The sequence below is a fragment of the Caretta caretta genome, chromosome 9 (assembly GCF_965140235.1).
Source record: "Caretta caretta isolate rCarCar2 chromosome 9, rCarCar1.hap1, whole genome shotgun sequence".
Taxonomy (NCBI): domain Eukaryota; kingdom Metazoa; phylum Chordata; order Testudines; family Cheloniidae; genus Caretta; species Caretta caretta.
The window spans coordinates 64536167-64560912 of NC_134214.1; the positions used below are offsets into that span (position 1 = coordinate 64536167).

At 49.4% G+C, this 24746-nt stretch overlaps 1 protein-coding gene across 5 annotated transcripts in view; it reads left to right on the forward strand.

The window, feature by feature from the left end:
* Positions 1-24746, forward strand: part of FRMPD3 (FERM and PDZ domain containing 3) — a 148481-nt gene that overhangs the window by 92109 nt on the left and 31626 nt on the right. For 2 of the 5 annotated variants that reach the window (XM_048864202.2, XM_048864200.2), the window contains 10 exons: positions 7105-7259; positions 8627-8729; positions 9938-9983; positions 13746-13850; positions 16224-16331; positions 17289-17420; positions 19098-19217; positions 19764-19900; positions 21909-22035; positions 22883-22972. In XM_048864202.2, the coding sequence (XP_048720159.1) occupies positions 7112-7259; positions 8627-8729; positions 9938-9983; positions 13746-13850; positions 16224-16331; positions 17289-17420; positions 19098-19217; positions 19764-19900; positions 21909-22035; positions 22883-22972 (1116 nt within the window). In that variant the 5' untranslated portion in view covers positions 7105-7111. The other 3 variants (XM_048864201.2, XM_048864203.2, XM_048864204.2) reach the window with 3 other exon arrangements.

The window sequence follows — 24746 nt, forward strand, 5'->3', positions numbered from 1 at the left end:
TGGTACCGAATAAGAACCAGATTAGAAGACATTCCTCTGAATATCAGGTATTAGCCCCAACTCGGGGCAGGATACTGAGGGCAAGGGTCATGCTGGGCGCTGTTTCTGTACACAACTCTCCCTGCAATAGCAGAGCAGTTGGATATTTCTGCTAATTGATAATCACTAAAATAGTTAATAATGCTGTTGTCTAAAATGTCATCAGTAGGCTTCAGAATAAACACCACATTGCACTGTATAGGGACATTTCAAGCTGCTGTTACAGGTTGCTTGCCTGCAGGCTCTGACAGCAATGCAGTGAGTTATGCTCAGCTTTCCTGAACAACCATAAGGGGCAGAAGATATTTTTGGTTTTAAATGTAAGCTTAAATTTGGCAGATGCTGAAGGGGGATCCCAGAGAAGTGCAGATGCAGCCAGCCAGTCATTAACCACTCACTCTGCCCTCTGCCTGGGTTTGGTGGAACAATGAACTGATTTAGTAGAGCAAATCCTCTGTGATACAATTCCTATGGGATACAGGTGGGGAAACTGCTGGTTTCTCCTTGTTTCATTCAGGCCTGTGTCCTGTAGTAGGATGTTCCTGCTGCCCTTTGTGATGTTGTGCTGAGGTTAAAACCGATTAGCCAGGATGGTTTTGCACTACTGCTGTCTCTCATCCCAAAGCAATGGAATACTGTCATACTGTGCCTGTTTACCTTACAGAGGACTCAGATAAGAGGGGACATAATAAAAGTATATCAACTGATGAATGGTAAAGAGGAGGGAGCTTGAGGACTTCTCTTCCCCCATCTCCTAGAACAAGGGGGACAGGCAATGCAACTGAAAGGTGACCAATTCATAACTGAGAAAGGAACTACTGTTTTCACACAATTAGCCTGTGGAACTCACTGCTACAATATATCATTTTGCCCAGGAGCCTAGCAGCTCTCAAAAAAACAACTGGGCATTTAGAGAGAGAACAAAACTATCTAGAGTTAGTATAGGAAGTATTTAAACAAATAAACTTGAATTTTAGAAGGGATATAAACCCTCCTGTTTCAGGGCATAAGCCAGCCTCTGTTGGGGGTCAGTAAAACATTCTTCCTGGGGTAGGTCTGGGCTCTCCCCTCTTGGAGGCAGGATACTGGACTAGGTGGCCTGTTGGTCCTATCCAGTCTGGCAGTGCCTGTCCCTACTGTCTTCTCCTACATTATTGTTGAAGGATTGTTAGCAGGGGGTCAATTTGGCATGGAGGTTCTGGCAGACCCTGTTTCCTTGCTGGTGAGATGTTACTGCTTCTGCAGAACTACTGGATTCAGTCATGCTGGTCCTTTATTATTAATTACACTTGTAGTTCTTCTGCTGCATCAAAGTCTTATCAGAGGAGAGGCAGCTTAAGACGCTGGGAAAGGCGTATGATTGTTAATATCCAGCGTTGCATGCATTTTATTCCCTTCTTCCATTTCATGGTGGCTGACTGACTGCATTACAGCTGAAATTAGGCTTTTTTTAAAACAAAATTGGGTTCTTTAATCTGAGTACTGCTAACTTGTTGAGCTGATGGTTTGCTGCCTGAGAATTGAAGGCAGTCTAAGACCAGCTCTAGTCTAAGACCAGCCCATCTGGGCACCATACAGCCCAAGGCCCCAGTCCAGAGCTCACCTCTGGACCAGAGATAGTGGTATTTGGTCTGCGGTGGGAGCTCTGAATGAAAGGGGTGAGCCCAGGGCTCTTGGGGAACTGCGGCACCATTCTCAGTAGGAAGGAGGCTCTGAAGATGGCTCATAATAAGAATGATGATTAATAGGGGTCTGCCCATCTCTAAGGCCCTTCGTTCAGGGCTCTTCAAGTGCATTACGGACATGGATAGATTAACCCTTGCAGCATGCCGGTGCGGGAGGTCACATTTATTCCCATTGTACAGCTGGGGAACCGGAAGCTCAGTGAGCGATCTGAGATCCCGCAGGATGTCTGTGCAAAGCCAGGCAGAGTCCCCAGATGGCCTCCCTCCTGGTCAGAGAGCCATGAGAACACGCTCTTTCTGGAATGGCAAGGAGGTACAGGAACAATCCTTGTCTAGGCCATGCTGCAGCCTGGAATCATTCCCTGCTTACGGATAGTTGTGTTACAGGACAAGCTTTCCCTGCCCAGTGGCCTGGTGCAGGGGTGCTGAATTCCAGCAGGCCCAGTGGCCAGCGGGTATTGGAGCATGGAGGAAGCTAGGGGAACACCCAGGAGAGGGATCCAGACTGTCATAGGGGGCCAGCTATTGGACTGGCGTTGAAACCAGCTGTCACCCCCCAGTGGTGGTAAAATGCTGAGAAGCTGCTGAGCCAGTCCTTCCAATCAGGTGATGCCAGCCAGTCCCTGTCCCCTGTGAACCTCCAGAAAGTCCGTCTCCAGGGCTGAGGCTGGCGCTGGACTGGGCGCCCCATCCAGGCGATTAGCAGTCTTGGATTTATAGCATCGGGGATTAGCATCTTAATGGATTTTACTGCAGCTCACATCTGCTGATAAAGGAGCCATGTGGTTCTAGCAGAGCGGGGGGATCCCAACGTTCATTTCTCATGTTTGTGGCAGGGACTGAGGTGTATTTTATCAGCACCACAGCTGTGCAAATCCCAGCTCGACTGCCAAAGCAAAACAGACAGAGGAGTTTTCTCATTATATTCCACCAGCTTAGAGAAAGTAAAGGTGCCCCCGTGCCTTTCCCTGCAGTTACGTCAAACAGCAGCCTCAGAAGAGCAGCGCACGGGGATAATGCACAAGGGGATGGTCCTGTGCTCAAAGCACAGTACTGGCAGCAAGGACTCCTGGGTCCTGTTGCTGGCTCTGCCATTGACTTGCTGTGTGAGCTAGGCGCTCGGTCTCTCTGTGCCTCGGTTTTGTTATCTGCAAAATGGGGACCTAACAGGCTAAACTCAGCCATGCTCCTGAAGGGCTTTGGTATCTTGGGGGTTGTATATTGCTGCCCAGCTGAGCACTGTGTCTGTCAGTCTCAGATGGCAGAGAGCTAGAGTGGGATTCATATGGTGGAGTGTAGAGTTGTCTGGGAAGGGGGGGAAGTGAGGAGGGCTCAGGCTACAGAAGCTTTCAGACATGCTGGCTAGGCTGGTAAATACAGTCCTCCCCCTGCCCCGGCCACACACACACACACCGCCCGACAGCAGGAGTTTCTGTTGAGTCAGGCTGAGCGGGAGCTGCTGTGATGCTTTCAGTGAGCATTTCACCTTCCCATGTTTTGCTTTCGAATTGTCTTGCTTTTAAAATTGCTTTATTCTGTTTTAAATGCTCATGAGAGTAGCAAAGCTGATAACAAGCTACTGTAGAGGCAGGCACAGGGCTACCATAGAGCAAGCGGCTGTGCAAGCGTTCCCTCCACAGCTCTGTCCCTGTACTGCAAATCTGACCTGCAGCCCCTTCTGCTACTCTGTCCCACACCTGAGCCCTTCCACAGCTCTGTCAGTGCCCCTCAGGTCTGACCTGCAACCCACTGTTATTCCAGTCCTTGAACTCCACAGCTCTGTCAACGCCCCTCAGGCCTGACCTGTTGTATCCTTATCCTTCACCTGAGGGATGAAAAGCTAATGATTTGAAGCAATAATACCATGCCCAGCCCAACCATGCCCATCCCTTTCCCCCTCCCTGGCATGTTCCATATTGCTGCAAACCAGCTCAGCTGCTAGGAGCATGAAAGTATGGCAGACTCGGTTTGTGGAGTGACAGCTGGCTCATGCCAACGACCCTGCAGCTCTAGCCATATATTCAGCCCCTATATAGCCCGCCCTCTTTGGAATAACTGCACACGAACAATGGGTATGCTGGCTTCTGGGCTTTTCCCAATAAAATTGGGGTGTGCTTCTTCAAGCAGCTGTTAGGTATGGAGACTATTTTATATGGGAGCCGTATTCAAGCCTGACGACTTCAGAGTAGTTACAGCTCCAGTGAATTTGGCCTATTTAGTCCAATCAGTGCTCTGGGGTGAGGAATGGTGCTCTCCCCGCTCCCAACCCCTGACCTTTTTTCATTTTTTCTTTCTTTCCCTCTTTCTAAGGCTTCAGAACTCCGCCGGGAAGGCAGGAGAACTGATAGCAAAGTTGCAGAACACCCTCCCTTCTCTCTCCCTCCTCCCGGATGCTCTGCCTAGGAGAGTGCTGAGCATGTCACAGAGAGCTCACCCGCACGTATGCACGATGGCTCCATTTGCAGGGAAGGCCATGACCCATCCTCTGTTCAACAGTTTTCTTTATATGTTCTTATTTTTATCATGTGTGTCACTGTGTCCTACCAGGTTTCAGAGCAGCAGCCGTGTTAGTCTGTAACCGCAAAAAGAACAGGAGTCCTTGTGGCACCTTAGAGACTAACACATTTATTTGAGCATAAGAGGTGGGACTGAAGGGGCAGTGAGCCCTGGAATGGTTTGAAATCAATCAGTGGAAAAGGTTGAAAATCACTGATGTGGACAATAGCAACAGATTGCAATTGCGGCACCTATGCAGCATGATTGCTATTAACATAGTATCATAGACATAACATATAGCAGCTAATTGGTGTACACTTGGGTTTGCTATATACCAAGGTATCCACAGATATGGGCTGTAGGTGTTGGGGATCTAAAAGACCTACTAGCTCCCATCAGGACAGAGGCTTCTGGCCAAAGGGCTGGGGGTCAGAGCTTTCTCAGCAAAGGGCAGCCAGCTGGTCAACATGCTACTACTGAAGATCAGAATGAGCTGGAGTTGAGTCATTGTCTCAATCAGGGGATCCAAACTTAATCACGGAGACGCAGCGTAGCTCAGCAGCATTGCGCATGGAAGAGTAACTACTGTGATGAATCCCGTCTGAGGAGGCAGCATCAAACGAAGAGCTCAGTTCTGGTTTCAGCCATGCTGTGCTGTCACCCTTAGTTTTGTATCTGGTGTTGAAATATCAAAGTGCTGGAGGCCATTGGAAATGCAGATGGATTGGAGTCGATAGAGAACGTATCACATGCTAAACTTCTGAGAGAGAACAATTGACTTGTAGCCGAAAGGCCAGGAAGAATCTAGCAGACTAAATAGTCTGGACGGGAACACTCAACCAACAGCACAGAAGCAACACTCACCTTCAGACACTTGGAAACTATTTACCAAGGGTTGTGGTGGATTCTCCATCACTGGCAATTATTAAATCAAGACTGGATGTTTTTCTAGATCTACTCTGGGAATTATTGTGGGGTCGTTCTCTGGCCTGTGTTATACAGGAGGTCAGACTAGATGGTCACAGTGGTCCCTTCTGGCCTTGGACCATCCTCTGTTTCCAATACAATTGTGCACCGAAGTCACCTTTTCATAGCAAGACACTCCAGCAATCAAGACACCAATGAGATTGTTATCCTTTGCATTAGTGGTCTGGGAAGAATATAGATGTCATCACGTATTTGTTTTGTATCGTGGCATTCGCTTCAGGGGGCATGGTATTGAAAGTATGGCAGAAGGTGCAAACCATAGGGGATTAGGTCATGACACAAAATGGGACAGATGATGCAGAAATCAGTGCCCCAGGTCACATGGTGTGCAAAGGTCTGACTCCAGTGGGGTTAAGGTGGAAGGAGGGTGATGTGACTTTCAGACCCCCGTCATAAATATAAAGGGAAGGGTAACAACCTTTTTGTATGCAGTAACATCAAATCCCTCCTGGCCAGAGGTACAGAATCACTTACCTGTAAGGGGTTAATCAGTTCAATTAACCTAGTTGGCACCTGACCAGAAGGACCAACTGGGAAAGAAGATACTTTCAAATCTGGGTTGGGGCGGGGAAGGTTTTGTTTGTGCTCTTTGTTTTGTTCTGTCTCAGGACAAGGAGAGAGACTAAGCAGGTAACCCAGCTTCTACTGAAATGATACATCTAAACTTACAAAAATTGTAAGTAATAGCAAGGAAATGTGTTAGGTAATCTTTTGTTTTAGCTTGTGAATTTTCCCTATGCTGAGAGGGAGGTTTATTCATGTTTTTGTAACTTTGAAGTTGAGCCTAGAGGGGAATCCTCTGTGTTTTTAAATCTTTTTCTTACCCTGTAAAATACCTTCCATCTTGATTTTTACAGAGGTGCTTCTTTTACTTTTTCCTTTATCATAAAGTTCTTCTTTTAAGAACCTGATTGATTTTAGTGTCCTAAACATAAAGGGTCTGGTCTGTACTTTTATTAAAGGCAATTGGTTGGTATATTATTCTCAAGCCTCCCCAGGAAAGGGGGTGAAGGGATTTGGGGGGATATTTTGGGGAAATGGGAACTCCAAGCGATCCTTTTCCTGAACCTTTATCCAAAGCACTTGGTGGTGGCAGCAATACCGTCCAAGGACAAGGGAAGGATTTGTGCCTTGAGGAAGTTTTTAACCTAAGCTGATAGAAATAAGCTTAAGGGGTCTTTCATGCGGGTCCCCACATCTGTACGCCAGAGTTCAGAGTAGGGAGGGAACCCTGGCACCCCCTTACATCACAGATCCATTCCTTGTGCATCTCTGAGTCCTTGTTGCTGACTGTGCAAAGACAAGCACTGGCTCCCAGGAGTGCTGCAGAGCCTGTACAGCTCTGAAAGTTGGGGCTGGATGCCTCAGGTATCATCAACCAAATTGTCAGCTAAATTCCAGCAGCAGAATCCTAATTTCTGATGGTGATGTAGGAGGCAGGCAGAACAGAGCTGGCTGTTCAGATCCCAGGGAGGGATGGCGGCAGTTGCAGTTTGGGGGGTGGAAAACAAAACGTTTGGATGCATAAACTCAGCAAATCTGAGCGGGACACCAAGGAGAAAGGAGGCACTGCACTTCCAGCAGGCCTTCCGCGGTTCAAATCCCAACCTTGATCCCCCTTGTTTCCTGGCTGGGGGCACCTAAGACGTGAAGCACACTCCCTCAGGAGGGAAGGCACAGCCCGCATGGGGTTGCACTACGTCAGAGCTGCACTCCTGCAAGCAGCATGGCTCCTCTACCTAGTGGAATGAGGTTGGTGGAGAATAAGCCTGGTTGAGGGAGGTCAGTATAACGACTTGGTGCCCTGTGGCCTTTTGGCTCCCAGCCCCCTGCCCTGTGTTGTCGCCAGGTTGTGTTTGGGATACAACTCTGTTACATGCCCTGTCTCCTTGTCCAGTCATGTGATGCAGGAGGAGAGCTGTGATGATATGGAATGTGGTCAGTTGCCTTCAGACGCTCTCCGACAGGTGAAAATCCAGCGTGACCCCCTCTACGGCTTTGGTTTCGTGGCCGGCAGCGAGAGGCCAGTGGTGGTGCGCTCGGTAACAGCAGGTAGGCACAGGCTATGTGCTTGGCTCACAGCCACCTGAGGGAAAGGGACTGTCCAGAGTGGAGCAGATCAAACAAGTGGGAAGCAAGGAATGGGCAAAGGAGTGGGAGCTGCTTGGCTGGCATGATACTGCCATCCTGCCTGGGGTATGGGCGCTGCAGGCTGGGAGCTGGGGGCTCGCACCCTGAGGCAGACACTGGAGTGCTGGGTGGGATGGGTGTGAGTGTTGTTGTTTTCTCACCTGTTGCTGACAATGGGGTAGAGGCTGCGGGGAATTGACTGTTGAAGGCAGGGGCCTTCAGAGACACAGTCTGCGACAGACAGGATTGTGTCTGAGAGATCTTGGAAGTACAGCAACCACATCCACTCCATGTCCTGCGCCCCACTGTGCCTTGCCCATGGTGGAGAGGGGGCAGTGGGAGGAAGGGGGCCTCATGCTGCCTGTCAGCAGCCACAGGGTCCACGGTAGCCAGGACCTGTGCAAGCCAGCCACAGCCCATGCTGACTAACAGGGCAATCGAGAGGCTTTGAGCTGAGTGAGGAGGAGTGACGGAGAGCATCCACTGAGGGGAAAGAGCAGAACCCAGGAGGGGAGTACAAGAGGAAAGCAGAGAGCAGCCGGGGACATGGGGGGCACACAACATGCCACTTGTAAATGGGCACCGGCAGCGCCATGGTTACCTGCCCCTTGTCCAGACCCAGGGGCATTTTCTTCTCCAGGGCCCCTTCCAAGAGTCTCTGCTGCTGCTGAGTCAGGAGTTGCAAAGTCCCCTGCCATGCCCTACAGAAGCGTCTGGGCAGACTGCCATGGTGTGCAGCAGGGTTGCTGCCATTGCAAAGGGTTCTGGGGTAGGCTGGTGAAGGAAAGTGGCTACAGTAGAGCTGCAAGCAGGAACACTGGATGGGCTACACTGAGTGGGTTGGTGGAGGAAGAAGTAACTGGGGAAGACAGATCCCGTCTTTCTGGGGCACCAGTAGACACGTAGCCAGTTCCTCTGGCTGGGTTTCAGCCCAGCCTGTGACCGGGCCCCTGGCCTTCCCAACCCAGTTCTTTGAGAAGCTGGAACTGGCCCCTCTACGTGGCACTGGTTTCTCATTGAACAGCAGGAGCAGGCCGCATAGGAGGGTTATTAGATGAGTCACTGCCATTCATCCCAGTGGGAGCTGTGTGTGGGCCAGCTGAGCTGGGAACAGAGCCCCTTCACTGAGCTCTGAGAATGGCGGGGCCTGAGGCCTGCTCCTTTCGTTCCGGGCAGCACAGAGCCCCATTCCCCTGCTCACTTCCCACCCCCCCCCCCTCCAGACTGAAACAGGGAATGCTCCGTGCTGCAGGCAGGGGCTCTAACACCTACTCTCCTCTCCATGGCAGGAGGCCCCTCTGAGGATAAACTCTTGGCAGGAGACCAGATTGTGGCCATAAATGATGAGGATGTGAGTGAAGCCTCCAGAGAGAGATTCATTGACCTGGTCAGGTAACAGACTTCTCCCCTACCTCATCCTGGGTGCCGGGGAAACGGCAGGCAGAAAGGGATGTTAGCACTTATGTCTCTCAAAGGGCTGGAGGGGGTGATCCCAGAACCGCTAGCCAAGAGACCTGATAACTGGCAGTATCTGGGCACCGCTGCAATGGAATATGCATGGCTGAGGCCTCAGGAGCCACGTTCAGGTACTGCAGTGATCAAATTGGCCCTGCTGGAGTCAGCTCTGGCTCTGCACTGCTGTGAGGAAGCTCACCCTGCCAGAGTCTGAGTTAGCACGGGCAGGGCAATGCTGTGAGGAAGCTCACCCCACTGAAGGCTGGCACTGACAGGAAGTTTCTTTGATTAACCTTCATCCACACCACATGCTCGTCCACCTGAGTCATAACCCTTTCTGGCACCCGTCCAGCTCTGAGGGCTACGGAGCCACAGGAGTTTTATATAGATCAGAACACAAATGAGACTCAGTCCCCGCTGTGCATGAAGCTCATCCAGGGACCCCTCTCAGGAGTGGCCTGAGACTTGGAATGGGTCCCTGCATGCTCTGTGGAGAAGACCAAGACTGGAATATGAAAGGCAGAGAGCTGAAGGAGAGATGTGATTCAGGCTGGGGTGAGGGAGGGGAACTTGGCCCCTTCACCCTATCCCATTTCCCCACCAGCTTGCCTGTCCTCTCGGCTCTGGTGTCACAGCTGGGAAAGGACCCAGGTGCTAAGACGAGGCTCTTTATTTCAGCACTCCCTCTCTGGTTTGGGGGATCCCCAGTAATCTTCACTCATTTGAGCCCTGCCCAAACCCAGGAGCCACGCCTCAAACAATTATCCACCTGGGCTGTGTGTGATTGATTAGAGCAAGTCATACTGGGCTCTGGAATAGCTGTGATTCTCTAGTTAACACAGTCTATTCAATAATATCTCTATAGCAGAGTAAGAAACTACAGAGATCCAAACATCCCCAGCTGGCAGAGACATTTGCAGCATCTGTATGAGGCACTGCCAGCACACTTATTATGTGACGCATAAAGCTGCTCTAGGAGACCGAGACAATCTGAGCCGCTGGCTGGGGAGAGAGTTTGCTGTCTGAACTCTCAGCCAGGCTCTTCCAAGTGGTGTTTTCATCCCATCGTTTCCATATGCATCCTGTGTCCTGGGGCTGAGAGCAAACCTGTCCATTAACCTTCCCTCCTGTCCTTTCTCTTGTAGGAGTTCCAAGGACTTCATCATCCTGACTGTGCTGCAGACTCACCAGGTGAGATCCGGGAGCCCCATGCTCTTAGAACACAGGGGCCTCCAGCTCTGACAGGGAAGACACAGAATGCTTCAGGGCCAGGGAGATCTGAAATCCAGGCCTATGCAGATGCCCATTGAACTAAGAGGTGACCTAGACAACACATGGCTGCTCCGTCTAGGTCACGCTGAGGCTTCTGAGAGAGAAGCGCAGTTTGTGGGGAGCCAATGAGCACACAGGGTAAGAGCATTAGCGTTTCTCCTTTGGAGACTTGATTCTGTGTTCTGTGATGGCCCCAGATGAACACGCTCAGCCTTGTTCTCAACAAATGTTTGTCCAAATCCAAGAAGTTCATCATCCAATCTGGTCAGAGCAGCAGGATGTGCACGATAGAGACCCAGGAGAGGATACCATGGGGTACTGCCAGCCAGAATGAATTGGCTGAGCGTGGGGAGCCCAGAACTGGCACAGCGGGGGTGGGCTCTGCAGGTCAGGATTGAGGGGCATTGGCTGGGCTGTAGGAGCCCAGAACTGGCACAGCGGGGATCGTCTCTGTAGGTCAGGGTTGAGGGGCATTGGCTGGGCTGTAGGAGCCCAGGACTGGCACAGTGGGGGTGGGTAATGCAGGTCAGGGTTGAGGGGCATTGCACAACCCTCTGGGGAAGCTTATCCAACCCTGCTCACCCTCACCATTCCCGGCTTTCAGCACTATTACCTCTTCCATACTCACTGGAATTTATTACAGTTGGAGAAAATAATCCAGGAATATTCTCCAGGCTCCAACAGTCCATCTGAGGGTAAGGATCTCTTGGCTGTCTCTCCCTCTCCCATCTCCTTTGGCTAGTAAGGCTGTGAAACGCTCTCTCCATGAGAAGGAATAATAAAAATAAAAAAGTCCCTGGGACGACGGCAGTCCCCAGGCTGCCTGGTGTGTTTTATGGAGCCACTGGTGATACCAGAGGGAAGATATTTTACTCTTAACCCCTGGTGGGCTCTAACAGCAAATCCCAACCTGGTGGTTCCTTTGCCAGGGTGACAGTGCTGTATTTTCCTGTGTCTTGTCTGGACCTTCCCTGTGCCCTAGTGGTCCCTGAGGAGAGCAGGGGAAAGGGCCCTTCTTTTTAAAGCATTCTTCAAGTGGCTGGTCTCTGTCTGCCCTGAGTAGCTTGTAAGAGCACAGGAGGCACTTACATATTCCAGCACCGTATCTGAAGCCAAAACTCATTGCAGTTAGAAAGGATGGACCCATCCTACGGCCAGGCTACAGCTGCCTTGAATGGCGTTCAGGAGCGCTGAGCATTGGGGAGCACATAGCTACTGCAGGACCAGCCTCCGCCAGCAGGAGTCACTGTAAGGGGATAGCACAGGAAGCCTGACTGGGGTGGGAGGAGAAGAGCCACCTTCAGTGGAAGCCTGTGGGAAAAGTGGTGCAGCGGTGCTGGGCGCCTTCCCAGGGTGGATAAAAATCGATGATTTTTTTTTAATTTAAAAATGGATTTTTTTTAATTTAAATCGGATTTTTTAATTTAAATCAGATTTTTTTATTTTGCCATTTACATTATCACTTTTTCTTTTTAAAAATAAACCTGTTTAAAATGAAATCTGAATTTAACACAAATTATATTAAAAGCCTAAATTTATTATAATCTCTTAAAATATTTAAATAAAAAATGAATATGCTGAATCCATGAGCCTCTGTCGAAAACTTTGAGTTGAAGGCTGTTTTTCTATATAAAGAAAGAATCAGGGGGGAACATCTAACTTTTGAGATCAAGCTTTATAAATATGGCACAACAGCAGCATATTAAGGACTTGGTTTGTTTAATAAAAATAAATTTTATATACTGTTGTGTATTTAATTAAATTCTAGTTACCATTCTAATACAGCTTGAATCATGAGAAAAAATAGAATATAGTATATTGCTTATTTACTCTATCAGGCTAAAAATGTATAATAAGATTCTGAAAATATTAAGCTAGATAATTGCTTAAATAAATGTGTATAGTTATAGTGTATCCTTGTAGGTAGCAAAAAGATGTACCAAATCTAGTGTAAAGGCTCTATTTAGTTGTAAATCAACATGTTTAATGATTATATCAATGAATGAGAATGCACATTTCTTTGGAAATAACTGACGTGCAAATGGAAAAATTGATTAAAATAGATTATTTAAATTGAGGCTTTCTACGTGGTGATCTAAATCACCTTGATTTACATCAGTCCAACCTGCGCAGGCCGTTGCAATGCAAACTTCTGTCCCCTACCACTGACAGTGTGACTCCAGACCAGGAGAGACCACCAGTAAAGGCAACACGGATCAGTAGCACTCCAGGGCTTAGTCCAGCCTGAGAGCTGTGCCAATAACTGATTTTTATTTTATTTTTTTGCTTCACTGACTGTTCCAAAAAATCAGGGGGGGGGGGGAGTTTGGGATCAACCCAAAATGTTTGTTTTTTGGGGTGTTTTTTTTTTGAAATTTTCGACAAACTGAAAAGTTGAAAAAATATCCTTTTGGGTCTAAACTAAGCATTTGATTTCATTTTTTAGCTATTTTTAAACATTTGGGGTTTTTTTTACAACATTGAAGTATGTTTCTAAATGAAAAGTGGTTAGAATAAAAAAAAGAAACATTGCAGTTTTTTCTGAATTTTTAGGGCTCTTCCCCCCCCCCGAACAAAACAATTTTGCAAAATCACCACAATTTTGTGAAATGTTTCAGTCAACCAAAATCTGCACTTTTTACAGGAAAAGGTTTTGGCAAACAATATTGCTGAGCTCTGGTCTGTGGCCTGTGTGCTAAGCCTGTGAGGTTTTAGTGCCACGGTGATGCTTGTGAGGATGCCACCTGACCACTAGGCACTGGAATGAGACCACCGGGCCATTTCACGTGGCCATTATTGGGCAATGCGATTCACTCACTAGCAGCCTGGACTGTATTCAGGAACCAGTGAATTAGAGGTGGAGAGCCACATCTGCAGCTGGTGTCAATCAGTGCAGTCTCACTGGCTTCAACAGAACTTCTCTGATACTCTGATCCAAAAGCTCCAACTCTCTTCCTCAATCAGTCTTCTCTGCTGCCACCCGGTGCTTGCAGACTCATACATTGCTTCTGCCAGTGCGCCTTTGCACCTCCCCTCCCCTCTCCACACAGGTTCCTGAGGGTTCTTTATCATCGGGCAGGTGGAAACTCAGTGGGTTGTGGTGGTGACCCCAGCTTGAGGAGGTGGATGGGATATAGACACCCATCATGTTGTTAGTGCCTCCAGCTGGTAGTGGGAGTGCACTGCAGGCATGGATCCATGACTGCTAACATGTACCAGTGCTCCCATTCACTATGCTGTGTGCCTCACCTTGCTACCACCAGTGCCATAGACATGTCACACAGAGGTGAGGTTTGTGTCGGGTGGAGCAGCCCAAGGCATGCTAGCTGAGCTTTGATTTAGGCAGCCATTAGCAGGTCCTTGTCCCCACTCCCCCACATGCTCCGGAAACTGAGGATGAAGTTTATGGCTGTTTCCCTCCCTGTGGATTGTGCCCATCCCTGCCCCAGCACCAGGCCTACTCTCCCATGGGACTGGAGTGGTGGCGCTCCCTAAGGGGCCTGTCTCTCCAGCAGGGCATGTGAAAACATCAAGAATTTCTGCATGTGTTCTGTTACCTAATGTTATCAATGCTTCTCTTCTGCCTCTCTCTTGCACCACCTCCAAGGAGAGTCTCTCTCTCCCCCTCCCCAAGCTCCAGCTGCAAGGACAGATGTTTAACACCCTGTGTTCTCTTTGCAGTCCCCAAAATCTGCTTTCATCAGTGCAGCCAAGAAAGCGAAACTGAGGTCCAATCCAGTGAAGGTCCGATTTTCAGAACAGGTCACGGTTGGTGAGACAGATCCAGTAAGTGCTGCTCCTTCTTTTTCTGCCGTTGCACTGATGTGGATATTTCTGGTGTCAGTCTGCTCCTCTGAAAGATGGCTCTTCCTGGGGTGATGCCTGAGAGACCTCGGCTAATCAGCTTGTAAGCAATGGACTGTGGTCCGTCTAACTTCACATATAGTGGACAAAGGGTTGTGATGTGTGTCGTGACAGAGGGATCTGTGAGTACAGGTAATAGGGCTGGCATGTGATCCACAGTGCTCTGCAGGAATCCGATCTAGTCGTAAGGTCCACCTGTGTCCCAGATAAGCTTTTTGTGAAGGACATGCAGCTGCTTAGTAGATCTCCATGAACGGGAAGGATAGACCAATATGTACATCTCATATGTATCCCTGATTGATTAGGCCACAAGTGAAGGGGCAGGGTGTCTGTCTCTCAGGATAGCTTTGGTCCATGCCAGAGTGTGGCCTTGGAACTGCCCTGCGGCAGAGCAAAGCAGACTGGGAGGAGGCTCAGGGCAGTGAGTGCAAGGCTGTGGATCACTCCACTGATTCCCATCCCCCTCACACATGCATAGATTTACTGATTTGACTTGTGGATATCCCACACTGGGAAGCAGATAGTGACTCTCCCATTTGATGAATGTCAGGTTGTATTCATGTGTGTGCAGTGCAGATTACGGCATGCTGCCCTCTGACAGGATCCCAGAGCACCTGACTATCGCTCAGAGAGAAGCACTGAGTACATGGATTATTATTTAGGTACACTAACAGCCTGTTTAGCACCCTAAGGACCAGACAGCCCAAAGAGAGCAAGCACAGACACCAACATTCATGAGGAGGCCTACCAGGCAGGGTTAGCTGAGCTTCTCTTCCTTCTTTAGTTGTAGTAATGATTGGTGACAGCATTATACAGACATGGCCTAATGTTTGTAATGGGTTAATATTTGTTTAGTGGTGGGTAAGAGCATGTTTTGTTTTTTTCCTGCTTGTTTATATATTAGAAATATCATTAGTGTTAAGCCTGACCTTGTCTGGAGAACTCCTTCGAGGTCTCTGCCCTTATGTGGCAGAACAGCAGGTGTTTGAGATTTACCAGATCTTTCTTTCTAGGTGTTCATCAGGCATTTGAGTTAAACAGGTGTTAGCAAAAAATAACGAGATTTAAACAATCCATATCCCCATAGTCAGGTTTCACTTCTTGAGTATCTGCCAGTTCTCCAGTCATCCATAGAATCTCCCAGGGATCAAAAAAATGGACAGAAAAGATCTGATTTCTAATGTAAAGAGCGTGAAACTTTTTTTAACCTCGCAAGCCTCCTTCATAAGGAATCAAAAAAGGGCACAAACCCAGATTTCTTTCCCTTTTACATCCTAAAAACTTAAGTTGGTCCCGGGCCCGTTTAGTCCTATCAAGACAGGACACTTGAAAAGTGTGCTGTGCTTGCACAGAGAAGTCTAGCTCTGATCAGCTGAAGCACCCAGAACGTCTGTCCTCTGAGCCAGTCAAACAGCAGCAGATCTGTTAGGATATTTTCGTGGCGGAATGCTCATGGAAACGATGTAACCCAGATCAGGCATTTGGTGTCAGAGAAACTGAATCCTTGGCAGAGAAGGTTTCTGTGAGATCAGTGTCTCTTGCTTCGACCAGGAGGGTGTTTTTCAGAACATTATGTGGGGGTTGCCAGTTGACTTTAATGAAGAGTTGTGTGGTTTAAACCACAGTGCAAAGGGCTTTGAGACTGTGCCTGTGAATGGGGCCATTTTGCCTGGGTATTTCTGGGTAGCCATGAGAGACTGTAATGCCTCGATAATGTTTTATCCCAGTGACATCTCTTAATTGCAGAAAGATTTTGTTAAGCAGCACTAGTAAAAATAAATCTTAAAGCGCTTCTAGCAAATTCTATTTTTAAGCCAAATCAGTGAAGTAATCATCTAATTCAAACGTTGCTTGCTAAATAAAATCATCCTTCGCTGCACTGCCCGCATGGAGTGCGCATTTCAACAGATGGGTTCCTGTACGGCTTGAGATGGGCTGGGGGCTGAGATGGATCAAGGGAGATTCAGGTATGTGAATCCATCAGACAGCTCTGAAATTCTCAACCCTTGTGCTTTCTAAGAGCTCGACGCAGATGCTGTATTTTCAAGGGAAATTTGCCTTTTCTTAGTGCATAATTCTGAAGGAGCAGAGGCTCCAGTAACCAGTGTATCACTGACATTCTCTCTCTCTCTCTCTCTCTCTCTCTTTCATTTCATGGGCCTCCCCGTTCACTCCCTCTTTTTCCCCCATCTCCTGTTCCTGTACTCTTCATTTCAATGCCCCCTTTCTTTGCTGCATCCCTTCCCTGTTTCGCACCCATTGGGGATCCGCCCCTCCCCTGGCCCTGTTTGCCAGGAGATGTTGAAGAAGGAAGCTCTCCTCCTCATCCCCAATGTATTGAAGGTTTTCCTGGAGAACGGGCAGATCAAGTCTTTCACGTTTGATGGCCGAACAACCGTCAAGGTGCAAGCCCTCCTCTGATCCCACGGGCCTTTCCTTGGTTTCTGGGTTTCCCTTATCACATTCGCTCATTCTGTTTCCCAGTCTCCTATGGCCTTGCACAAAGCACTTTGCTGTCCATGCACTGGCCCCAGATAATAAATAGCATGTTTCCCTCCCTGGGTGCTGTATTTTCCATGGTACAATTCTGCTCTTCTTCTGTGACTCCTTCTTCTCTCCCTCCCCCATTTCACCAGCCTCCGCCTTTATTCTGGGGCCCAGTGGTGAACCTGTTCCGGTCAACAGAAGATTTGCTGTTGAATCAGGCCATCGGCATGCACTGTGCTACACACCCTGTTGTGCTACCCTCATGGTCCCTGCTCTGGCACTAGCTATAGCTCATCAGAGCCGGGTCTGACATGCCTTGTACACAGCTGGCCTGGGGTGGGGGTACATTTGCAGCATGGAATGTGGATTATTATTAAGCCTGTAAAGCCCATTAACAATAACAGGCTGTTCTCCTAATTCCTAGCGCAGCCTGATTGGAAAGACACATCCCTTCTGTTGTAACAGTACTGACCAGCCAGTGATTTACATCTGCTCATCTAATACTCTGCGTTCCCTCCTCCCACGGGTAGTCGACTATCCCGAGGTCTCTTTTACAAAGAGATGTCCCCTAACTCAATGAGGGATTGCTCCTTTAGTGTTGCCATAAGGGAGGTTCCCTTAGTCTCCCTTTGAGCTAGGTGCAGAGTAATACATTGCTATTGAACAGGCCATGGTCTGTGTAGCTGGTAGCTCTCAGATAACGCTCTCCCAGGGTGTAACCTATGGAAAGTAACATGGAGCTGAGCTGCATAATAACAGCGCCCTGTTATACCCAGAACAGCAGCTCTTGCACCTCCTGCAAACATGCATACAGACGTTACCAGATGAGCCCATGTAACCCTGCCTGTGTCTCTCTCTGGGTTACATTGCCAGGACGTGATGGTGACGCTACAGGATCGCCTTTCCCTGAGATACATAGAGCATTTTGCCCTGGTCCTGGAGTATTCCAGCCCAGAGCAGAGCCACAAGTTCCTCCTTCTCCAGGACAAGCAGCCCCTGGCCCACGTAAGCTTCTGAGCTGCATGGCTGGACACCTGCCACCAGGCTGAGCATTGTATTTGCAGCAGCAGGTCTGGCTCCATAAGGGCGGGGGGTGGGGAGGTTTCCACCTAGGAGGAAGGAGCTCAGGCCTAGGCTGAAGGTCTAAGATGGAATCAGTTTGGTGCCATCAGTCGCTGGAAAGGGTCCCAGAGGATCAGTTCTGCTTGGGGGAGTCAGTGCTCTGGGGAGGCCCTATTGGAGCTGCCCAGGGAGAGGAACAATCGGTGATCTATCTGTTATATACTCTCCCATGGCAATGTGGAGATTGTTTTTGCCCCCAAGACTGGGAGGGTTGGGAGGCCAGTGTTAACTAACATCCCCGGCAGAGGATTGGAGAGCTAGGCAGCTGCCTTCACACGTGGCCAGGAGATGAATCCAGGACTGCTGGTTATAACTGCCAGGCATGGTTCCTTACAGTGTTAGACCTAAACGAGTGATGTGCTTTAATTCTGCCCCGGAGGGATGAGCTTCTGCTGGGGCGAGAGAGTCTGCAGGTCCATCCAGCCTGGGATCCCCGGGCTTTTCCCCCCACCTCCCCAGTGGGTTTCACCCCTGTCCTGGGGGCTCACTGGCCCTGGGGTGAAGAGCATTCAGACTCGCAGTTGTACTTTCTGGTTAGCTGATGCAATGGAGACTCTTTTAGTGCCACGTGGGCAAAGAAAGGTTTCCACTGGCAGCTCCTTAGCTATCAGGCTCCCACTGGAACCAGTAAGACAGGGGAAAGGGGCTGACTGAGTGGCCTGGGGGTCTGCCCAGTTGCATGGGAGACTCAGGCTTGATACTTGGACTGGATGAGGTTGGGAAAGGTGTGGAAGGAAGCAGTGTCCTTAGCCCCATGATAGGGAGGGTATGCCTCACGTTGTTCTGCAGCGCCCCCTCTGGCCAACTGAGGGGCAGTTCTGATGGCTTGCAAGGAGAGCCCGACCCGTTTCTCCTTGGCAAAAGGCAGGGGCTTCAAGGACAGCTTTAGTAAGAGTAATAATAATTCGGGCTGTTGTACGAACACTGGCTTCGTGTAACCGGGAATCCTCAGTGTCCCTCTGGGACACCCCCACACGGGAGAGGATTAAGAGATGGCAAGCCACATTTCCAAAGGGCTTTCCATTTTAGCTCCAATTTTGCATGCACAAATCCTCGATTGTAGACCTCTAACTGCCTGGTTTGTGGGTGCAGTCAGGTAGCAGGAGGTCTGAATGTTAGTACCTGCATCTGCACCTGTCTGGTCTAATCGGATCTGATCTATGGTGTTGATATGACCTTGGTCTATAAGTGCCTGCAAAACTGGGCTTGTAATGCCTCTATAACTCTGCTAGAGCCCCATGGCTTCTTGCGGGAATGGCCCTGAATCCTGTCAGCTCCTCTCAGTGAGGCTGCCTGACCACCCTGGCAGAGATGGGCTGAGCTGTGAAGTTCCAATCCAGCTCTGAATTCCCCTAGAGTTTGGTGCATTGTGCCCCAGTGTATCAGTTTGGGCTGATCTTGATTTTCAGGGTGGGTAAAGCGGGCAGGGAACGGCAGGGAAAGGGGGCTGTGAAATGCATGGGTTGCAGAGCTGGATAAAGGACTGCTTCCCTCTCTGCTGCCTTACGACATGAACTCTTGCTTCCTGCCTCACCTGCTCTTGTTCGCCCCCTGGGACAGGTGGTGCAGAGGACACATTATCAGGGGATGCGATGCCTCTTTCGTGTGAGCTTCTTCCCCAAAGATCCGGTGGAGCTGCTACATCGAGACCCAGCAGCGTTTGAGTACCTGTACATCCAGGTAGGGGGAAGGACAGACAGAAGGTCAGACCCGTGGCCGATAGACATACAGCCTCATTGCTGTTCTCAGGCTCACTTCAGGCCCAGCATTACCCAACATGCTTTGCATTGCCCTGCCAGTGCCACTCAGAACTCCGGCAGTGTGAGCTTCCTGCTGGCAGCACCTGTGAGCTTCCTGCCAGCTGTGTCCTGACAGTGCCACTCAGAACACTGGCACTGTGAGCTTCCTGCCAGGAGTGCCCTGACAGTGCCAGCAGTAAATCTGTTTCCGGGTGGCTTTAATGTTGTGTTCCTCCCCTGTGTTTGGTGGAGATGTCAGATACTATGAAGGCTGGCAGATCAGCTGAGGTGGCAGATGGTAGAAGGAGAAGCCAACCAGTCCGTTGCTGTCTGCAGAGCAGCCGGCCTGTGCCTGGCAGCTCGGTGCGCTGCCTTCCCAAGGCAGAACTGTCTGGCAGCAGGACTGGGATGCTCAGGTGTTGTGTTTATGAAGCGGCCAAGGGGCAAGCCCCAGTTTGATTCTGAGCAGTCTCCTCTCTTATCCCAGAGCCGCAACGATGTGATCAGGGAACGCTTTGGGATGGACCCCAAGCCAGAGACGCTGCTGGGTTTGGCTGCCCTCCACATCTACATCACCGTCTCTGCCACCCGGCCTGCCCAGAAGGTGTCCCTCAAAACTGTGGAGTGAGTCCTACTCTCCTAATCCCCCCTTCCCAGCCCTGCCCCGATTCCCCAGCCACGTGTCATTACCTGGCCAGGGCTCTCCCCTTGTCACTGGGACTCTGCAGGTGAATGTTTCAGGGTGAGGAGATGTAGGGTGAAGCTGGAACGCAGGTCAGAATCAGCTGATGGGAAGAGTTTAGCAGCAGGCCCAGCACAACGCTGTTAATGGGACACACAGAACATTTGCAAAGAGATGCCTGAAACCATCAAGGGTCTGCTTTCATTACAAACGCCAGACCCAGCACAGGCTGGTGGGGAAGTTTGATGTGAACCTGGGACCATTTCCTGATTTACAGCTTGGGGTCCAAAGCAGGCAGACCTGATGGGGCTGTATAATTCCAGCATACAATTGTAGCGATGTTTTGCATTTCCCTATCCTGGGCCATCTGAGGCTCCCAGATTATGTTTCAATCAATAATGAATTAACCTTCACAGTCCTGCCCTGCCCATCCTATGAGGTAGGTAGGTAGGTATTATCCCCTTTTCACATATGGAGAAATTGAGGCATACAAGGGTTAAGAGACCTGGACAAGGCCATAAGGTGAGTCAGTGTCAGAGCCAGAAGTAGACCAAACATCTCCTGAGTCCTGGTTCCCAGCTCTAATCACTAGAGAATCCTTTCTTGCTAGCTGAAACTGAGTGGTTCTGAGTGTGACTTTGAAATAAGGGTTGGTTCAACCCCCAAGGATGCAGCACTCTTTGAAGGGAGACCAAAGAGACCGTTCTCTTAGCCCTAGCAGACCAAAACGGCCAAGGTTCAGCCTTCTCCACTGCTTGTGGTGCCTTGTAGATGCTTAGCAATGGCTTTGGCTCCCTCTGTTGGCAAGAGGGTGCTTCAGTGTCCCAGCAACTGTTTCCAGCTCCCATCTGCCTCTCCACTCCCATCCTTTGCACCCTGCCAGTCAGCTCCCTGAGATCCTGCCAAATATGGCCAGAAGGATGGAGCTGCAGCACAACTGGCAATGCCTGCAGATTGCGTGGATGGGAGGAGAGCGTAAGCTGTGTGCTCAGCAGTTCGGAATCATCTTTGCCATGGTCCGGGGTCGATAGTCAACCTGCAAAATGTTCCCCTTCCTCCTGTGCAGTAGATTGCAGGGCAGAATGTGTGCCATCCCATATGAGCAGGGGAGGAATAATCCAGCCATCATCCTGGACATGCACTAGGCAGCCAATCCTTGGCAGACTGAGGTTTCTCATCTCAGCAGTAAGAACCCATTCCTCCTGAGCCCAAAACTCCAGCCCACCTGATGCAGCCTGAAGTGAAGCGTATGAGCTACCAAAGTCTGTGCTAACATCACACCGGGAGAGGGGCCTGATTGGGAGCCATGTGGGGCAGAGACCTTGTCTGTAAAGCACCTAACAGATAAGAAATAATACACAATCGTAATAATGGTAGACGGGAAAGAACTCCTCCTGTCTCTCCAGTCACTTGGAATAAGGATAAGCTCTGGATTTGTTTTCCTCTCTGGAGTGGACTTGAGGTACTTACTGGTTTGGAAGCAAAAATGATGTAGTGAAGTGAGGGACCAACGCTTACTTGGTTATAAATGTGGCTGGGTCTTTATAAACCAGCAGAAGTGTTAGAAACTGGGGTCCAAATTCAGACCTGATGTCACTGGGTGAGACTCCGTTGACTTCAGAATAGTTACACCCACTGACACCAGGGCTGAATTTGGCCCCATATTTGTATCTTGTACTGAAACTCTGCCTTGCTTCCCATCCCCATCCCTTACACCAGAACTCCCCAGCGGTAGGATCTGCATCTGACCACTTCCTGCTAAGATAGCCAGAGGACTTAGAGGAAGCCCACTGCTGTCTCAGAGCTGCCCCCCACCCACACACACATGCCCTCAGGTTCTCGCCATGTGTCTTGTTCTCCTCCTTCCCCTCCATTCTCTGTCACCTTCTCCTCTCCCTTCTGAGCTCCTGCCGGTCTCTCTCTTCTCTTCTAAGTCATTTCTGCTTGCAGGAAGGAATGGGGGCTGGAGCCGTTTCTGCCTCCTTCACTTCTGCAGCTCATCAAAGAGAAGAGCCTTCGGAAATCTCTCTCTCAGCAGCTGAAGGCCCATCAGAACCAGCCGCCCAGTGGCACCAAGGTAAGCAGAAGCCAGCGTAGCCCCACCATGGGTTCTGGGTGGGGAGTGCTGCAGCTGGTATGTGCCAGCAGGAGCTTTTATGTTTTCACTTGCTATTAGTGTGCATGGCTAGCCAGGGATTTGTGTTATTGTATGCAATTGATGTTTAAGTCCGTTACAGTGTGTTGTAAATCCCTGGGGGTGACAGCCCACTAGCCTGCTCTCTGTCATGAATCCATTTGCCAGGGTGATCTGGATTTCACAGTAGTAAATTGTGGTGGAGCACAGTCAGTTCAGATAAACTAAGAACCAACCTGAAACTTGGCCAAAAAGTCACCAGTTTAGTAAACTTGGCTTTAGGATTATTTTCCGATTTTGTGCTTCAGGGCATCAAGAGTCAGATGTGTGGCGGGAGACGGGCCTGTCTGCCCATCCAGCCCTTGCCACTGCTGGAGTTCCTGTGAGGGAGGCCATTTCTCATGGGAGCTGCAGATCCCAGAGGGACACATCTTCCTCTAAGGGTTTACAGAAGTACCTGCATGTCTGAATGGACAGTCTCCTTCTCTGGGCCAATAAACTTTTAGACGTTTGCCTGCCCCGCTGCAAAATAAAATATCTGTTTCCAACAACAGCAGCTACTTGCCTTCAGTTGTTAAGGGAGCACAGCTGCCATCTCCACATCACCTGGGGATGTCTCCATGTCATGAATCATTTGAGGCACAATGGCAAATTCTAAACCGCCAAAAACTGTGCACCAAGCACTCCCCAAGCTTCTGAAGAGGACCTTCCTTGACTCCCCCTTCGGGATCCTCCTTAGCTTTTTCAGTCTCTTGAGTCTTTGCCTTGTTACACTGATGTATTTCCTCAGGTTTCAACAACCCAGGCAAAGCTCCAGTATCTGCGGATCTTGAATGAGCTTCCGACCTTTGCAGGAGTCCTCTTCAACACAGTGGGACTGGTATGGTAATTCCAGCACGATACAGAGTAGACCATCCTCATAATTTTGCGTGGGTCTTCATGGGTTCTGAGGGTGCCGCATAATTGGCAGCTGGCCTTTGGCATGCACACGCACACACATGCACAAATGTGCACAAGTGTCCATGATCTCCAAATAAATGACAGGACATTTCCCAAGGTCTCTCCGATTCTAATGAACTCCCCCGGTATGAGATCACAATACTAGTCTGCCCATAAAACCTTCAGAGTCTCCACTGACTACAGGCCAGATCTTCAGCTGGTATGAATTGTTGAAGTCAGTGAATCGGTGCCAGTTTATACCAGATGAGTATACCAGACCTTTGTGTCTGTAGTTGTTTAATTAGATGATCTTCTACCCAATTAATTTTAAAGGGCCTCAGCCGTGCTCTTAAATCCCAGCTCCACTATAGAAATCCTGTTTGCAGCTGTAAAAGTTTAATGGCTGTCCTGTCGTTGGCCCGTGGACATCTCATCTTTCCCTCCCCCTCCATGAGTGTCTGTGAGGCCTGGAAGCATGTGAAGGGATCCTTGATCGAGGACTGAGTCCCGGGAGACGTTCCCTGTTCTGTCTTTGTGATGCATAGATCTTACAGCCTTGAAATTTCTGTGATTAGCAATCCCAGCCTGCCCACTGCTCTGCAGTGTCTCAGAAGCTGTTACACTGATATAATCTCCCTGGGCAGAGTACACTCCTTACTCTACTCGTCATCCCCATTAAAATCATCCTCATCAACACAGACTCATTTTGTCCACTGCAGGATGAAGGCCATGCAGCCAAACCATGAGCACATAGGACCTGCCATGAGCACATGGCCATGTGCTCATAGGACCTGGCTCATCTCCATCTCTAGTGGCCCTTGTGCCACCTTCCATCCATGGCTCTCCATTCTGTTGTAAGTTTCATCCATCTGCTATCGTTCCTTCCTGCCACACAGACTGTCCCCGCTTTCACAACGTCCTCTTACCTTGCTTCCTTCCCCATTGGTTTGGTCTCCTGCAGCATGTTTTTTACTTGCTGCTTCATAATTATGTAAAAACTCCAAAAGTGCCTATCCCAACAGCTCCAAGCATTCCATAAAAAAAGATCCAGACTATATTAAGCACAGTGTGGTTGAGGGATTAGAGCAGGGGAGTGGGAGTCAGGTCTCCTGCATCCCATTCCTGGGTTCTGACACTGACTTGCTGCGTATCCTTGGGCAAGTTGCATCTCTCTGAGCCTCAGTTTCCTCAAATGTAAAATGAAGGTAGGGATACTGACCTAGCATGTCCAGGAGGGGCCCAGAGAGTTAATGCTCATAAAGCACTTTGACATGCTCAGATGAAAGGCTCAATGGAGGTGCAATATATGCATTAGGGCAATAATAATATAATCTTTATCTTTATTTTCCTGTGTGTGTTTGTCCAACCCGTAGCTTTCCCTTCACGTTCCAGTTTAGCACGCTGTGTCCTGGCTGGAAGGGCCATCTCAATACTGATTGCCATTGTTAATCTTATTTTCCTTTATTGTTCCATAAAATTCCTCCCCAACCCCTCTCGCCCTCCTCCCCTTCCACCGGCCTCCTCTTCCTCCTCCTCAGAGGTGATTTAAAACCAGCCGTCTTTGTAACATGCTTTTACTTTTCTGTAGCTCGACAACAGGCCTGAATATTTCATGCAGACAATCAATTCTGCTATTTATTTTTAAGTAGTCTTGGCAACCTGCATGCTGTTCCGAGGTGCCGTTCCCAACACTGCGGAAAAGGAATTAAACTGTT